We start from the raw sequence: 14,291 nt of genomic DNA, 5'->3' as shown, positions 1-14,291 counted from the left end.
AGGTGATCATGAGTCGGAGGTTGGGTCGTTGTCTTGCAAAATTGTGGAGCTGGTGCATTCCCACAGAAGTCACTAGATTTCAATGAGTACAATGATTTGCTTCATTAAGACTGGCCACTAAGAGATGCTGGAAGCCTCAGACTATTCGTAATTAAGGGGTTTTATTTTCTGTTTAAAAAGATTAAAAAATTCTCTTCTGTGTATGTGAGTAAAGATGTCTTCTCCAGATTTATAGTGCTTTGGTAGCCTTCATTCTTTTTCTGCAGGAAGTAGTATTCAGAATCAGTGAGTTGAAAAACCTCTGGAATTCTTTTAGTTATGTACAACTTGCCTTGAAAAGTGGAGTTCTTTAAATTTACCCCACGTTGCCTGTGACACCACTGATCCCACATTCCATGTTTGCTGTGGAAAGGGGGTGTGTAGAAAAAAAACAAAATTATGCTTTGCATTAAAGCGGGGAAAATGCAGACAGAAATATTCCATTTAAATATTTAACAGTTCTGAAAACATACTTTGCAAATTTCTCAAATAGAGTACTAACCGAAGAGGAGGAATATAATATTGCCACTCAGCTGTTGTATTTGTGAAGATTATTTATAGTGCTTATGACACTAAAATGTTATTTATTGCAAATGAACATAACAACAGAAAGCTCTTATTTTATGAGTGCAATGCTTTTTCAGTGCTAAATATTACTTTTTAATTGCAGAGACTCTACACTGATAAATGGAATCAAGAGAAGACCAGCATTCATGTTATGCCAGATACTCCAGAAATTCTGCAGTCTAGGGTGAACCAGATCACAATGAGTAATGTGAGTTGCCATGCTCACATGGGCTTTCAGTGTCTCTTGCAAAAATTCGTGTCATTTTTATGTGTTTTAAGTTTATGTCTAAGCTTCAGTACTTCTGCCTTCATAATAGAGAACATATTTTCCTTTACTTTTTAAATTAGAAACTTTACAAAGCTGGGTGGGAGGAAGACAAGAAGAAAGGTTATGACTTGCAGCCAGATGCCATTCCAATAAAAGCAGCCAAAGCCTCCAGAGACATTGCAAGTGATGTAAGTTTGATTGCATGATACTCCTCAGAGTAACTACAAAGACAGTAAGAGAGCATTTTCAAGGTGTTCTGTTATGCACAAATGATTTTTTTCAAACATCTTGAGTTGTTTATATTTCAGCTGTATGCCTGATGGTATAAATGTTTGCAGTATTTGCTCTCCAGTGGAAAAATGTTGCATTGTGCTTTTTTGCTCTTTGTTCAGCAAGCTGCTGAGCTCCATGTGCCTGTGCCATGGGCTGTTACGTAAGGCTATGTTTAAATGACAAAACCTGAGATCTTGTCATGACCCCCCCCCCAGATACTTTCTTGTTTTCAGGGATATGATTGAGCTTAATAGCACATTTTTAAAGATTTAATTTTTTGCTGTTCTTCCTCTTTCCTGCTGTCAGTATAAATACAAACTAGCCTATGAAAAAGCAAAAGGAAAGCATATTGGATTCCGCAGCCTTGAAGACGACCCCAAGTTGGTGCACTTCATGCAGGTCGCTAAGATGCAGTCTGATCGTGAATACAAAAAAGACTATGAGAAAGCAAAGACTAATTTCCATACTCCAGTTGACATGTTCAGTGTTGTGGCAGCCAAAAAAGCACAGGAAGTGGCTACAAATGTAAACTACAAAAACTTGATTCATACCTACAGTGTTCTGCCTGATGCTATGAGTCTTGAATTAGCCAAAACCATGATGCAGATACAGAGTGATGTAAGTGAGAGATTCTTCACCCTTTGCATTATGAATACAATAATGCATGGTTTATGAAAGCATATTGTAAGATAAATAGTACTATTTTCCTAGTGAAATTAGTTATGTACTAAAATGTAGCAAATGGAACAAAACCTTCAGCAGTGATAGCCATTGTATTTTTGTAAGACTTGAAGTATTAAATTACACCTATTGCTAAAGAATTTGGGCGCAGAAACAAATAATTTTATGTATTAAGTGAAATGGATATTTATTGCTTACATGTCCTGTTGGATCTCCAGGAGCAATATTTGTGTGCAGGCCAAGACAGAAAAAGCTTCTTTTTTTGTTAACAGTTTTATACTGTACTTCCAATAAGATCTTTTCAGAAGAAGGGGAAACCACCTAAATAGCCATATTCTCAGATTTTTCTGGGATTTTCAACCTCTATAGAGGAGGGCGTTTTTTCTTGGTAGAGTGGTTCAAGATGATCTCCTTCTTCAATGGGACTTGAGTATGTAATCTCATGTGAGCAATCTATATACATCATAAGGAGGATCTGCACATTGTATAAAAGGCAGAGTAGTAAAATACAGACACCACTAACAAATGTGTTTCTGAATAAACCTTGAATACACCTTGATACTGTGCTTCTTTTTAGAATAAGTGCATTAAAAATCTAACATTCATTAAACACAGAAATAAGTGTCATGATTTGCAAACTTTTTTGTAAATCTGATTCTTTTCTTTTTCTGCCTCCAGAACCAATACCGAGCAGAATATGATGAAAGTATGAAGGGTGTTGGATGGGTACCACTGGGCTCCCTGGAAGCTGAAAAGAATAAGAAAGCAATGGAAATTCTTAGTGAAAAGAAGTATCGCCAGCATCCAGACAAGCTGAAGTATTCTGTTCCTCTAGATTCCATGAACATGGCCTTAGCTTTAAATAATGCTAAAATTATGAATGAGGTAAGAAAGCATTAATAGAAATTCATTTAAGTTTGCAGAAGTAAGAAACAAACTATACCTGATGTAATAGTCAATCCTACTATGTGCACCCCTTCAGTAATTGTCAATTTTGGCAGCTAATGAATATGCTTGACTGTAATTGTATTTCATCTTAATAGACCTTTGATATACCTGAAATCAAAGTGTGACCCTAGTATTTCTAAGAAATACATGCAAAGACAGAGCAGGGTGTGTGTGTGTGTGTGTCATTTTATTAATGAAGTTTGCCCAAGATAACTGATTTTAGCCTTTTCTTGGGGTTAAAAATACTGGAGTGAGCCCTTTCAGAAACAAGGTTTAAGCTTTTGAACGTATAGTCCATTTCATCTGATGCCTGTTACATTAATATGAAATTACTACATGATATGAATGCTGTTATAATGGGATATTTATTTTCTAGCTCTCCTGCTGAACTGATGTAATCTGCTGGTGTTCCTTAGAAATATCTAGGCTTCACGTGTGTTGTAGTTACAGAGACCATCAGAATCTTATGTGTACTTTCGTTAGCTCTGTTTCCTCTAAGAAAAGCTTTATTGCCTCTCTCAACTAACACTTACTTTCTTGGAGATAAACTAGTAATCTTCCACCTGTAACTTATTTTTTTTCTTATACCTTCTGGCTTGGCTTTTAGCCATGGGTTGACCCCGGTAGGCAGCTAAGCACCACGTAGCCACTTGCTCACTTCCTCCCTTAGAGCGGGATGGGAAAAAGGAAGGGCAGAGTAAAAGTAAAAAAAAACCCTTGTGGGTCAAGGTAATAATTGTTTAATAAGCAAAGGAGAAGTGGAAGAAGATAGAAAACAAGTGATGCAAAAGCAGCCGCTTGCCACCTCCCACAGGAAGGCTGATGTCCAGCCAGTTCCCAAGCAAAACCCTCTCTGCCCCTTTTTATTTGCTGAGCATAACATTATGTGGCGTGGCATGCCTCTTTGGTTAGCTGGGTTCATCTACCTGGTTATATCCCCTCCCAACCTCTTGCACATCCCCAGTGTGTTCACTGTGGGGGCACAGAGGAGCAGTGAAGGCCTTGATACTATGCACACACTGTTCAGCAAAAGCTGAAACATTGGTGTGTTACCAGCGTTATTTTAGTTGCAAATCTAAAATAAAGCATGGTTAGAGCTGCTGTGAAGAGGATTAACTCCATTCCATCCAGACCCAGTATGTTCTGAAACCTGTTGTTTTCTGCTGTTCAATGTGCTTGAATACACTGCTGGACAAAAGAGAAGCAATAAAATAATCTAGCAAAACTGAAAATTGAAATGAATTATTTGAATAAAAACTGAAATAAAAATTCTTTTATTTCAGCCTCACACAATGAACTTCGTAAGAGCTATTCCTGATATACACTGCTTTTAATTGCTAAAATAAAAAGACAAATGCTCCTACAATGTTAGTAGTTGCATCATTGTAAAGAGAGATTTTATTTCAAATAGGAAATATTCTTTTAAACTGTTTCATGTAGTTTTTATATGTTGACATTTTAAATTTTTTTTTTTATTCTTCCAGCACAAGTACAAACAAGCATGGGAAGAAGACAAAAGGAAAGTTCACATCACACCAGATGTTCCACAGATTGCTTTGGCAAAAGTTAATGCATTTAATCTAAGTGATGTGAGTACTGTTCTTTATTTTTAAAATTTTTTTTTAATAAGGAATAAGTGAGAAGACAGCATACGACAGTATCCCTCATTCTCACTTTGAAAACTTGTAGTAATTTCACAAAGGGTGATTCATTTTCCTTTTCCCACTTTCCCCCAAATTAAATACTGAAATTTAACCCATAGTATATGTAGTTAGGTTATGAAGTGTTTAGGTAGGTCATTAAAATAGAATAGTTACTGACAAAATAGTAAGAGTAGAATTTGAGTACTGTCCGTGTTTGTTACTGTAGTTATTGTATTATTTCCCTGTGCCCAATGTTCTGTACAGGATTCAAAATTCTTACAAATTGAACCTATTCTTTCAGTCATAGATGGTATTTGAGAATTTTTTGGTAGCCAGTTGTTAAGGCTGTGTATGCTAAATAGAATAGTGTTTGTAATTGTGCACATCTTCAGTGTGCATAGAAATAGACATATTTATGTTGTTTTTTTAAAGGTGGCATCCTTATATGTGTAAACTATTCACCAATATCTTCACACATGGAAAACTAATGCAATTTCTTGCTCTTTTATTATATGGTATTGCCACTGATTATAGTTCAGTCCATCTGCATTGACGTATGAATACTAGGTTTGGTGTTAATTTTGAGTGGATATTTGTAGCTCTGTCCCTTGAGTGCCTTAAAGAACTGTTCAAGGAATGTTAAATATAGGAATAGTCTGTGTTTCATGTTATTGTATTAAATTACTAGAGCTTTATTTAAGTGATTGTGGTATGTTTTGCCATTTTAAAGGATGTTTCTTTTCTTTTTTTCCACAGAAAATGTACAGACTTTCTTTTGAAGAATCTAGGAAAAAAGGATATGACCTTAGAGCTGATGCTATCCCTATTAAAGCTGCCAAAGCTTCTAGGGATATTGCTAGTGATGTAAGTTCTTGAAAGAAAACTCTCATCCATTTCAGATGTTGTAAAGCATTCATTTCTTGACACAATTCAATTTTATATGCCAAATATATGAAATGTTTTTATTTTTTTGCTTGTAAATAGTTCTGAAATATACAATATACATTCTAATACATTTTCTAGAAGGGTTAAAGAACAATTTCTTAATTAGAAAGGTAAGGAGATGTATGAGGTATTTCCAGGGAAAAACAATAAGGCAGTTTATTCCTCAGTGTGATGGTTCTTGAATAGTATATAAATGTATGTCTTGTAGTTTAGACAGAATGATCAAAGTTTGTTCTTAGAAATACTCAAAAAGAACAGATACAGACTAAAATTATGTTTACTGCTGTGGTACAGTTATCTTTATTCCTTTGGTGAAAGTCTCATAACATTTCTTGGTGCAGAGAATACCAGTTTCTGGAATCCTTTGTGTATTCCTTTGTGTGTCCTTTGTGTACTACTTTGTGTATCCTTTGTGTATTCCTTTGTGTATCAGTGATGAGGGGCTTGCTGTGGCAGGACAAATCCAGCCTGAGAGGAGCGTGAAGACATTTTATTTAGCCCACCATTTTTATTTTTTTTTTTACAACCAAGCCAACACCTCTGTCTGCTTTGTGACGGTTTTTTAATAATGTAAAAATTAATCTAAGTTTTGGGGATTTTTCATCACATGGTAGATATTGTGTATTAAACAAGCAAAGTAGAATTAAAGTCTCTGTCTCTGTTCTCTTTACAGTACAAATACAAATTAGGTTATGAGCAAGACAAGGGAAAACTTGTAGGCTTCCGCAGCCTTCAGGACGATCCCAAACTTGTCCATTACATGCAAGTAGCTAAGATGCAGTCGGATCGCGAGTACAAGAAAGGTTATGAGGCGAGCAAGACACATTACCATACGCCTTCTGATACGCTCAGCATTGTAGCAGCTAAGGAGGCACAAGATCGCATAACCAATACTAACTACAAACGACTGATTCACAAATATATGCTGCTACCAGATGCAATGAGTTTAGAACTGTACAGAAACATGAATCAGATACAAAGTGATGTAAGTTTCTCCTTTGTCTTTCTTTCGTTCATGGTTGTGACCTTTTTTCCCTGCTTTTTTCATTACGGCTGTGTTTTTAAAGCAACAGATTATTTTATATGAGCCATTTGTATATTGTAAACTTTCCTTTTATATTCTGTTTGGCAGAACGAGTACAAGCAGGAATATAATGAGTACTTCAAGGGTATTGGTTGGAGTCCTGCTGGCTCCCTCGATGTGGAGAAATCTAAGAAAGCCATGGAAATTGCAAGTGATCAGAAATACCGCCAGCATCCCAGCATGTTCCACTTTACAAAACAGAACGATTCCATGGACATGGTCCTTGCAAAGCAGAATGCAAATATAATGAACAAAGTGAGTATCTAAGGGGAAAATTAGGCAGACATTCACATCTAATCCATTTCAAGAAACAGTTGTCTCTGTTACAGCCTTTATGTAGCAGTGTTTCCCTGGGCTGGGAAAAGCAACTGTCACAGGTTCCCTTCTTTTTTTTTTTTTTTGCTTTCCCTTGATAAATTACTCAGTTACTGATAGATAACATTGGTTAAATAAATCTTCCCTCATTTTTCTCATTGCTACCTCTCCAACCTCTGTTCTTCTCATTCCCGTATTACTGGCCCTGAAAATCTTGATAGCTGGACTTAATTAGAAGCAAGGCTGGATCCTAATCCAGGTGATCCTGGATTGGGTCATTATGTACTAAAATAAATCTGAGTCATTACCTTCATCTTTTTACCCATCCATATCCAAAGTGCACAGATGGAAAGGTGAAAACCCCAAAGGAGCCATGCTTTGTCATGTATTTTGACATACCTGATGTTACTTTTTTCAATAGCATGCTTATACTGAAGCGTGGGAGAAGGATAAAATTCAGGTTCATGTGATGCCAGATACGCCAGATATTCTACAGGCAAAACAGAACAAAGCGAACTACAGTCAGGTAGGGGTTTTCGATACTTCCTATTACATTTTTAATTAATATCTACTTTATTCAAATTTAAAGGTGTCTCCCATTTCAAAATAAGTAATTAATTTGTGTTAAATTAGAAAAAATGGAGTGGATGATTTAGGACAGAGGCAAGAATTTTTACATGAGTAGTATTTTCAGAGTAGCAATAATACCATCTTCAGCCTAGCAAAGTAGCAGCCTAAATTACATTTTATTGTATGGAAAAGATAAATTCCTATTTTGAAATCTGGATATGAATGATCCATACTCTATGCTTGCCATAGAAATCAATTATGTTAAAAATTTCTTACTAAAAAATGAGAATTTTATTGTGTATATGTTTAACACCTTGGAAAAAGGAATACATGCAGTGATTCTAACTTTTCTGTCAGCTTTCAAATATAAGAAAGTAACAATTGTGCTGGTATAAAATACTTAGATTTTGCTTTGCATGATTGCATAGAGGCAAAATTTTGACTTGCAACTGCTGGTACTTAAAAACAACCACGCACAAACTTATCTGACTATTAAATGGCTATATTACAGCCTTATTAGTTACAATTTTGTTCAGCCAGCTGAAAAGTTTTCAGTTATCCTGGATGTATATATTTCAAATTCCCCGCATATGTTTCAAATCTTCTGGATAAGACATAGTAGGAAGCTGCTGTAGTAAAGAAAAAACTATTTAGTCACTAGCCTAAGACTTGGAAGACTTGCATTCCTTGCTTATTCTCAGTTTCTGTTCTGCAGCCTAAGAGGTGATCAGAATTCAGTATTATGGCTCATTAGCGGATCTAAATAGAAGGTGACTTACATATTAATGAGGCTTTTAAATTAATACTGGTTTAAATTTTAGAAACTCTACAGGCTTGGCTGGGAGCAGATGATAAAGAAAGGCTATGACCTCACACCTGAAGCCATTTCAGTGAAAACTGCCAAAGCTTCAAGGGACATTGCAAGTGATGTAAGCAGTATTTCTAATTTAATATGACAGACACTTTATCTAGTTGCTTAACCTACAGAGTTGCACTAGATTGAGATACACCTCTTTGCTAAGGTGTGGCCTGGAGTAAAAAGCAAAATTGCTGGCAAAACTCTTTCCTGATCTGTTCTTGTCAGTGGAAAAAATTTAAGAAGGGTTGCTCTGGCATCTTGACAATACCAAAGATTGTGGTCTACCCATGGAGTGGCTAGTCATACAAGGTTAGCAGTTGTCTGCTCTTCTGGGTGTTGCATTCTGAAAGCAGCAGCAAATTTAGTCCAGTTAGCTGATCTCAGTGCCTATACTGAGAAATCCCTTTTAAAACTCTGAAATAGATGTGGTGACACACATTGCTGTTACATAACTTGGTATGAATATAAGTCCTGCATTTATGGAAGAGATTTTATCAATCATTAGGAAATGTTTCCAGTGATTAAGCATCTGCAGTTTTCATTGCTGATTATTGTATTCATCAGAATAGTTCAATATGTTGGCCTTTGGGAGTTCTGAAGAGTATGACTATATGAATTAAATGGCACAGGAGACCATTCTTGTAGCCATGCACTCTTCCTCTCCAGGGACTGTCTTCCTTCCAAGGGACAGTGTTCACTGACACCAAACGATGCACATTAATCAAGGGACTACTAAAAATTTACATGAGAAGCCATAACAGGTTGCTCATTTCATTTCTAATGAGAAACATTGAACTGAGATAATATATTTATGTTTTGCTTATATATTTTACCATTGTCTGTTTCTTACTGTAATTTCAATAATGCAATCTTTGTCATTTTAGTACAAGTACAAAGAAGGTTACCGCAAGCAGCAGGGACATCACATTGGATTCCGCAGCTTACAGGATGATCCTAAGATGCTGTGGTCTATGCAAGTTGCTAAGATGCAGAGTGAGAGGGAATACAAGAAAGATTTTGAAAAGTGGAAGACAAAGTTTAATATGCCCGTGGATATGCTCGGCTTCCTTCTGGCTAAGAAATGTCAGGAATTGGTTAGTGATGTAGACTACAAAAGAGTGCTACACCGCTGGACTTGTCTGCCAGACCAGATTGATGTCGAGCAGGCAAAGAGGGTCTATGAACTACAGAGTGATGTAAGCTTCCTCTGAATTAAATTAATTTTTTTATAGGATATGTACTACTTATTGAAAAATATTTTTAATAACTAGTTAGTGATGCCCATGTAGATCAGATTGCAGCTAAAATGCCAGTTTCACCGCTTAGCACGTTTTGCACAGTACAAACCACACTGCCACAGGGACCCCTACCACTAGACCGGGATGCTCAAAGCACCATCCAACCTGACCTCAAACACTTCCAGGCACAGGTAATCCAGTACCTGTACCCGTGCCTCCCCACCCTCACAGGGAAGAATTTCTTCCTAATATGTAATCTAAATTTCTCCTCTCTCAGCTTAAAGACATTCTCCCTGTAAACTGTTGAAAAGAAATAAACAACTGGCTGTAGTTGTGTATGGCAGGGGGAAAGCAACAGAATCAAATATATTCCTCTGAAGGGCCATCAGTGGTCAAAGGCATGCCAGGTGTGCAGAGGCAAATGGTACGAAGAGTGTTAGGTGATGAGGTGTAAGGCTTCCCTGATGGCTCTGCCAGCTGGAGATGGCCAAGTGTGGCAGTTGGTTCCCAGGGAGATGAGGAGGATGGAGGTGGAAGGTATGTGGATGGCTTGGCACTAGCTCTTGCTGCTGTAGGTGTGGGAAGGCAGGCTGTGTGGATCTCAGCTTAATGGGAGTCCCTTTTCTGGTGGCAAGTGGTTTACCCGGGGAATGTGTTTTGGTCGGCAGAGCTTCCCTTGGCAGGAGGAGTGGTTGCATGGTGTAAGGAGGATGCTGAGCAGCTTTGTTGTCCTTGCCTGTCCTTTCAGAATGTGTACAAGTCTGACCTTACATGGCTGAGGGGCATTGGCTGGTCCCCGATTGGTTCGCTGGACGAGGAGAAGAATAAGAGGGCGAGCCTCATCCTGAGTGACAAGAAGTATCGGCAACACCCAGACACCATCAAATTCACGAGTCTTCCCGACTCAATGCCCATGGTTCTGGCAAAGCACAACTCTGAAATCATGAACCAGGTGAGCTTTGCTTGTGTTTTCAGCCTGAGGGGAGTAGGTGCATGGCCCAAGATGCTGTGTTCTCTCCTTCCGAGGCCTGGGTTTCTTAATGGGGATATTGCCTCTTCTTGCATGGGGTCTTTGTTTTTGTTGTTTGTGATCAAAATCTCTTATGTGTTATTGGGCGCAGGGTAAAAAAGAAAAAGGGTGTATTTTTAGAACGTTTTGGGACAAGAAGAGGTGTTCCTGAGGCATTGCAAAGTGGAGTATCCTGGCTTCAGTTCCTTGATCCAGTTTGCTGTTTGCGTTTGTTGCCTTGTGCTAGCTTGGCCTTCTTTCACGTTGGACTTGTTCTTTTCAGCGTGCGTACACGTCAGCCTGGGAGAAAGATAAAACCAGCATTCACATTATGCCGGATACACCTGGTATTTTGCTGGCCCAGCAGAACAAAGTGAACTACAGTGAGGTAGGTGGCTGAGCTGGGGTTAAGCGTCCATCCCTGGACGCTGCTGTGGCCTGGGAAGCAGTGTTGTTTGAGGGGAGTGGTTGTTTCTGTTCCAGAAACTGTACCGACTTGCGATGGAGGAAGATAAGAAAAAGGGCTATGACATGCGGGCAGATGCCATTCCTATCACATCTGCTAAAGCTTCCAGAGACATTGCAAGTGATGTAAGTACAGCGGAGCCCCTGTCGGCCCCCCCTTTCAGAGAGTTTCCGGGTGCTCGTAATTGAATGCAGGGCTTCTGACCTGAGCCAAATATGGCCAAAACAGCTCTTACGTGTCATAACCAGTCAGCCAGTCCATAAGTACTTTGATTCTGGAGGGTCCGCATGTAGCTGGCCCTGCATGTTGTCGGTGTGCAGTGTCGTTAGGGAATTTGCAGATGGTGTGGGGAGAGTATGTGTGCGATCTGTGCGATGGACGTAATCCAAAGCAATGTCCCTGCGGGGCTTGTGGCAGCATCACCTTGAGCATTCGGGCTGGACTTGTGACATGTGTTTCTGCCGCCAGTATGGCGGGTCTGTATGCCCTGACATTACAGCAATGCAGTTGAGATGGACAACTGGATCGAAAAATCAAGCCAGATTTTGTGTAATGACTGGGCAGTTATCTTTTCTGTCCAGGGGTGGGTGGAGTCACTGGAGGCCAGTCATTGCAGTGCCAGAGATTATCTTTTCAGGTCTCAGCTCTGCAAGATCCGAATTTAATCTCTCATGTGATATTCAGTAGTTAAAGGCTCCTTTGTTGACTGGAAGGAAATGAGTTTGATCTCTTCAGAGTCTTCCGTGAGATTTCACTGAGAGGCAAGGGAAAGAGTGTTTTGTCACTTGTTACTTTCTTGTCACTTCCCACTCAGTGGCTGTAAACCTGCACCTCAGTGCACACACTGGGCTGGGAGGATAAGACTCCTGAGCACTGGGCAGGAGAGCCTGGAGCAGTGCAGTATGCCAGCTGCTATGGGCTGTTCTGGGTGAGTACCAGTAGGACTGTGCAGATGGAGGCCCAGGTTGCCTGCTGGAGCAGTCTAGTGGTTTTCCCTGACTTTTGCATCCCAGCTGCTGAGCAGGCCTCTCAGTGGCCTGACTGGGGATGTTTTAGCTTGTGTGCAGAGCCTGTCTTTTGGTATGCAGACCTCCTGGTTCCCGAGCTAGCTGTGTTGCAGTTCTTGTCTGGGCTCCATGCACCTCCTGTGTCCCAGTGTAGACATGGCACGGGATGGAAGTGTGTAGGACACAGTCAGGCTATGAGGCACTTAGTCGCCTCTTCAGGTGGTGATCTTACCAGACACCATTAGAAAAGTGCATGCTCAGAGGTGCTGCTACAGAACAGTGTCAGAAGGGAGAAGAGCTGTCCTAAAACTGACTGAGCTTCTTCAATCCTGCAGTACAAGTACAAGGAAGGCTATCGCAAGCAGCTTGGCCACCATATTGGAGCCCGTAACATAGAGGATGATCCAAAGATGATGTGGTCGATGCACGTAGCCAAGATCCAGAGCGACAGGGAGTACAAGAAAGCCTTTGAGAAGACAAAGACACACTTCAGTAGCCCAGTGGATATGCTGGGAATCGTATTGGCCAAGAAATGTCAGGAGCTGGTCAGTGATGTTGATTACAAGCACCCTCTGCATCGGTGGACCTGTCTGCCGGACCAGAATGACGTTGTGCAAGCCAGGAAAGTGTACGACCTCCAGAGTGATGTAAGTTGTTCCTTGCTGTCCATGTGAAAACCAGGAAACAACTTTGGTCAGTAGTATTCCTTTGTTAGAGTAGGTCCAGATGGAGAGCGTAAGTGTATGCTTCTTCTGTGGGACTGAGCCTGTGTGGTGTAGGTAAATTCTTGCTGAGTCCTAGAATGGTTTGGGGTTGGAAGGGACCTCAATGATCTCCACTTCCCACGACTTCTACAGTACGAACCGGTCTTCCACTAGACCCGGTTGCTTAAAGCCCTGAATACTTGCAGGCACTGGGCATCCAGATGTTCTCCTGGCACCCTGTGGCAGTGCTCACCACCCTCACAAGGAAGAACTTCTTCCTAATACCTAATCTTAGTCTCTCCTCCGACAGTTTAGTGCCATTCCCCCTGTATTTCTATTGAAAAGAAACGTACAGTTTCAGCCTTTCTCTTCCGGGTCTCATTAGTTTCTGATTTGACAGTTCAGGAGAGATCGCAGCAGTCGAGCTTTATTTTTGCTGAGATTTGTCAGGAATGGCCAGTGCTGGTGTTAGTGTGTGGTCATACGTGATGGTCACAGAAGAGCCCTGTCTTGCCTTGAGCATTCTGGGGGAGGGTTGTTGCAGGTGTCTGTAGTTGTGTATGGCAGGGGGAGGGCAACAGAGTCAAATGTTTTCCTCTGCAGGACTCTCAGTGGTCAAAGGCATGCCAGGTGTGCAGAGGCAAATGGTACGAAGAGTGTTAGGTGATGAGGTGTAAGGCTTCTCTGATGGCTCTGCCAGCTGGAGATGGCCAAGTGTGGCAGTTGGTTCCCAGGGAGATGAGGAGGATGGAGGTGGAAGGTATGTGGATGGCTTGGCACTAGCTCTTGCTGCTGTAGGTGTGGGAAGGCAGGCTGTGTGGATCTCAGCTTAATGGGAGTCCCTTTTCTGGTGGCAAGTGGTTTACCCGGGGAATGTGTTTTGGTCGGCAGAGCTTCCCATGGCAGGAGGAGTGGTTGCATGGCGTAAGGAGGATGCTGAGCAGCTTTGTTGTCCTTGCCTGTCCTTTCAGAATGTGTACAAGTCTGACCTTACATGGCTGAGGGGCATTGGCTGGTCCCCGATTGGTTCGCTGGACGAGGAGAAGAATAAGAGGGCGAGCCTCATCCTGAGTGACAAGAAGTATCGGCAACACCCAGACACCATCAAATTCACGAGCCTTCCCGACTCAATGCCCATGGTTCTGGCAAAGCACAACTCTGAAATCATGAACCAGGTGAGCTTTGCTTGTGTTTTCAGCCTGAGGGGAGTAGGTGCATGGCCCAAGATGCTGTGTTCTCTCCTTCCGAGGCCTGGGTTTCTTAATGGGGATATTGCCTCTTCTTGCATGGGGTCTTTGTTTTTGTTGTTTGTGATCAAAATCTCTTATGTGTTATTGGGCGCAGGGTAAAAAAGAAAAAGGGTGTATTTTTAGAACGTTTTGGGACAAGAAGAGGTGTTCCTGAGGCATTGCAAAGTGGAGTATCCTGGCTTCAGTTCCTTGATCCAGTTTGCTGTTTGAGTTTGTTGCCCTGTGCTAGCTTGGCCTTCTTTCACGTTGGACTTGTTCTTTTCAGCGTGCGTACACGTCAGCCTGGGAGAAAGATAAAACCAGCATTCACATTATGCCGGATACACCTGGTATTTTGCTGGCCCAGCAGAACAAAGTGAACTACAGTGAGGTAGGTGGCTGAGCTGGGGTTAAGCATCCATCCCTGGACGCTGCTGTGGCCTGGG

The 14,291-nt window shown here is 40.8% G+C and overlaps 1 protein-coding gene across 18 annotated transcripts in view; it reads left to right on the top strand.

Moving 5' to 3' along the window:
• Positions 1 to 14,291, top strand: part of NEB (nebulin) — a 116,133-nt gene that overhangs the window by 25,196 nt on the left and 76,646 nt on the right. For all 18 annotated transcript variants that reach the window (XM_062637765.1, XM_062637760.1, XM_062637752.1 and 15 more), the window contains exons 29-45: positions 710 to 814; positions 955 to 1,062; positions 1,454 to 1,765; positions 2,507 to 2,713; positions 4,261 to 4,365; positions 5,176 to 5,283; positions 6,038 to 6,349; positions 6,497 to 6,703; positions 7,185 to 7,289; positions 8,155 to 8,262; positions 9,077 to 9,388; positions 10,179 to 10,382; positions 10,723 to 10,827; positions 10,923 to 11,030; positions 12,248 to 12,559; positions 13,588 to 13,791; positions 14,132 to 14,236. In XM_062637765.1, the coding sequence (XP_062493749.1) occupies positions 710 to 814; positions 955 to 1,062; positions 1,454 to 1,765; positions 2,507 to 2,713; positions 4,261 to 4,365; positions 5,176 to 5,283; positions 6,038 to 6,349; positions 6,497 to 6,703; positions 7,185 to 7,289; positions 8,155 to 8,262; positions 9,077 to 9,388; positions 10,179 to 10,382; positions 10,723 to 10,827; positions 10,923 to 11,030; positions 12,248 to 12,559; positions 13,588 to 13,791; positions 14,132 to 14,236 (3,027 nt within the window). The remainder of the gene's footprint in view (positions 1 to 709; positions 815 to 954; positions 1,063 to 1,453; positions 1,766 to 2,506; positions 2,714 to 4,260; positions 4,366 to 5,175; positions 5,284 to 6,037; positions 6,350 to 6,496; positions 6,704 to 7,184; positions 7,290 to 8,154; positions 8,263 to 9,076; positions 9,389 to 10,178; positions 10,383 to 10,722; positions 10,828 to 10,922; positions 11,031 to 12,247; positions 12,560 to 13,587; positions 13,792 to 14,131; positions 14,237 to 14,291) is intronic.

Source organism: Pezoporus occidentalis, unplaced genomic scaffold (genome assembly GCF_034315485.1).
Source record: "Pezoporus occidentalis ecotype Australia unplaced genomic scaffold, CSIRO_AGI_Poc_V1 ctg54, whole genome shotgun sequence".
In the NCBI taxonomy this organism is placed as follows: domain Eukaryota; kingdom Metazoa; phylum Chordata; class Aves; order Psittaciformes; family Psittacidae; genus Pezoporus; species Pezoporus occidentalis.
This window is presented reverse-complemented; position numbering and strand designations above follow the sequence as displayed.